This window comes from Tupaia chinensis, unplaced genomic scaffold (assembly GCF_000334495.1).
Source record: "Tupaia chinensis unplaced genomic scaffold, TupChi_1.0 Scaffold138665_1, whole genome shotgun sequence".
Classification (NCBI taxonomy): domain Eukaryota; kingdom Metazoa; phylum Chordata; class Mammalia; order Scandentia; family Tupaiidae; genus Tupaia; species Tupaia belangeri.
This window is the reverse complement of record NW_006198557.1, coordinates 189,401-191,310: the sequence shown is the minus strand read 5'-3', so window position 1 is coordinate 191,310 and position 1,910 is coordinate 189,401. Positions and strand designations below refer to the sequence as shown.

General features: G+C 56.0%; 1 protein-coding gene across 3 annotated transcripts in view; it reads right to left on the bottom strand.

Moving 5' to 3' along the window:
- Positions 1–1,842, bottom strand: part of TMEM205 (transmembrane protein 205) — a 2,473-nt gene extending 631 nt beyond the window's left edge. The window contains exons 1-3 of one of the 3 annotated variants that reach the window (XM_006161511.3): positions 1,819–1,842; positions 1,075–1,183; positions 811–974 (exon numbers count right to left, since the gene is read on the bottom strand). In XM_006161511.3, the coding sequence (XP_006161573.1) occupies positions 811–974; positions 1,075–1,174 (264 nt within the window). In that variant the 5' untranslated portion in view covers positions 1,175–1,183; positions 1,819–1,842. Of the gene's footprint in view, positions 1–810; positions 975–1,074; positions 1,184–1,582; positions 1,768–1,818 lie in introns of those variants that run through there. The other 2 variants (XM_006161510.3, XM_006161512.3) reach the window with 2 other exon arrangements.
- Positions 1,843–1,910: the final 68 nt, after the last annotated feature.

The window sequence follows — 1,910 nt, the reverse complement described above, 5'->3', positions numbered from 1 at the left end:
GACAGAGAGAGACAGAGAGACAGAAAGCGAGAAATCACCCCCCAGGGGAGATGGCCATGCCGCAATCCCTTCTCCTCCATTCTACTCTCAGGATCTTGGGCATGCACACACACGCCTAGCATGAGTTTTTTCTTTTTTTTTTTTTTTCCCAGCATGAGTTTAAGCCACCGGGTCCGGGACTTGAACCACAGTTGACTACATGGGAGTCCAGCGACATAGCCATTACGCTAGCTGATGGTCTCCCCAGTATGTTTTTTAAGCCACCGGGGGCCAGGACTCGAACTTGTGGTTGGTCATGTGGAAACCGGCTTTCTTCACCACCACATCACAGACCAGCCTGAATTCAGTCTCAAAACACCTGTCAGGCTTCACCTCTGCACATGTGAGGAACGTCATCGGGGTAGGGGACGGGCACACAGAGAAATCTGAAACACAGAGACGCTTCCCTGGCTGTGGCTCGGGAACATGTGGAGGGAGGTAGGGCCACATAAGCTCCCAGTCAGGCTGGTTTTTAAACAATGAGCTGGGGTCAGCACCCCAGCCCAGCTGAGTCACCACAGCTTGACAGCAAGCCCAGTCTTGGGGAGGAGAGGGAGGAGTAGCCAACAGAGAGACACTGGGGGGCAGAGAGGGCTGCTGGGGACAGTCTCCCAGGTTGTGCACTGCTCAAAGGTTTCCTGAGCTCAGCTTTGTAATCACTTGGAAGAAGGGACACTTTTTTTTTTTTTTTTTCTCACAAAGGTATACATAGGCGTTCACTGGGTCCCGGGAACAAGATCCCAGAGGGTGTTGGCACCCAAGTCCACCTACCTGGCTGGCCTCCCAGAATGTGGGCTGAACCCACACGTGCCGTGGAGCCAGGATGCAAAGGTTGATGAAAGCACAGCCCATGGAGATGTGAAAGTAGAAAGGGAAGAGTTTGCTCTGCACTAAGCCGAAGGTGTGCCGCGGAAGGGCTCGGAAAAGCAGGAAGCCTGTGGGGGAAGAGGGAGCCCCATGCCCGTTAGGATCCCTCCAAGTCCCCTTTCCATTCCCACTCTCAGTCCCCAGGACATGCGGGCAGAGGGCCCCTACCTGAAGCAAAGGTCACCCACATCTGCATGCCCCAGGCACCTGCCAACACCAGTAGATGGACCACCTTAATCAGCCCTCCAGGGTCCGCGCCTTCCTCCATGGTGCAGCCCTAGGAAAGAGGCATGGAAGACTCAGAGTTTGGACTTTGCCCCGGGGCCTTTAGACCCTTGCTGAAAGCCAGGGTCAAGGCCGGTCCAGAGAAATCCAGGGAAAGCAGCCCAGGAATGGGGACGGGGAAGACCCCCCAGCAGTCCTGTGACGGCCCCCGACCCCATCTCTCCCAATGTCAGCCCTCAAGATCTCAGACCCCAACGTCTATGCCACTTCTGAGACTCCGTCATTTTAGTCCCAGCAGCTCAAGCTGGCAGTCCTAGGTCTCTCAAATATCATCTCGGGGATCAGTTCTAACAGCCAGGATCCCGGATAGCATAAGAAGATTCCCTATAGCACCAAGCTAATCCTGAGAAATCCCAAATGCCATCTCGACTCCGCCATTGACATCCCGGACCTCAACCCGCAACACCCGGGTTGCCTCCGAAACTAGGCGCCAGGGCTGGATCTTAGGGTCCAGATAGGCTGAGCCCGGTACCTCACTCCCACGCTCCCGGGTGGATCGAGGACCTCCTCCGCCACCTCCCCTCGTGGGTCCCCGCACCGCTGAACCCGCAACCAATCAGATATTAGGCCTGCCTCCTCCTGTGCCACCCCCTTTAGGTATTGACTAATCGATGAGCAGAAACCAGCCTTAAGTCCCGCCTCCTCCTTGGGCTTTTGCCCAATTACGCCTCGGCTGCTAAGAGTTGCGGAAGCGGGAAGGAGCCAATGAGGCTTTCGGC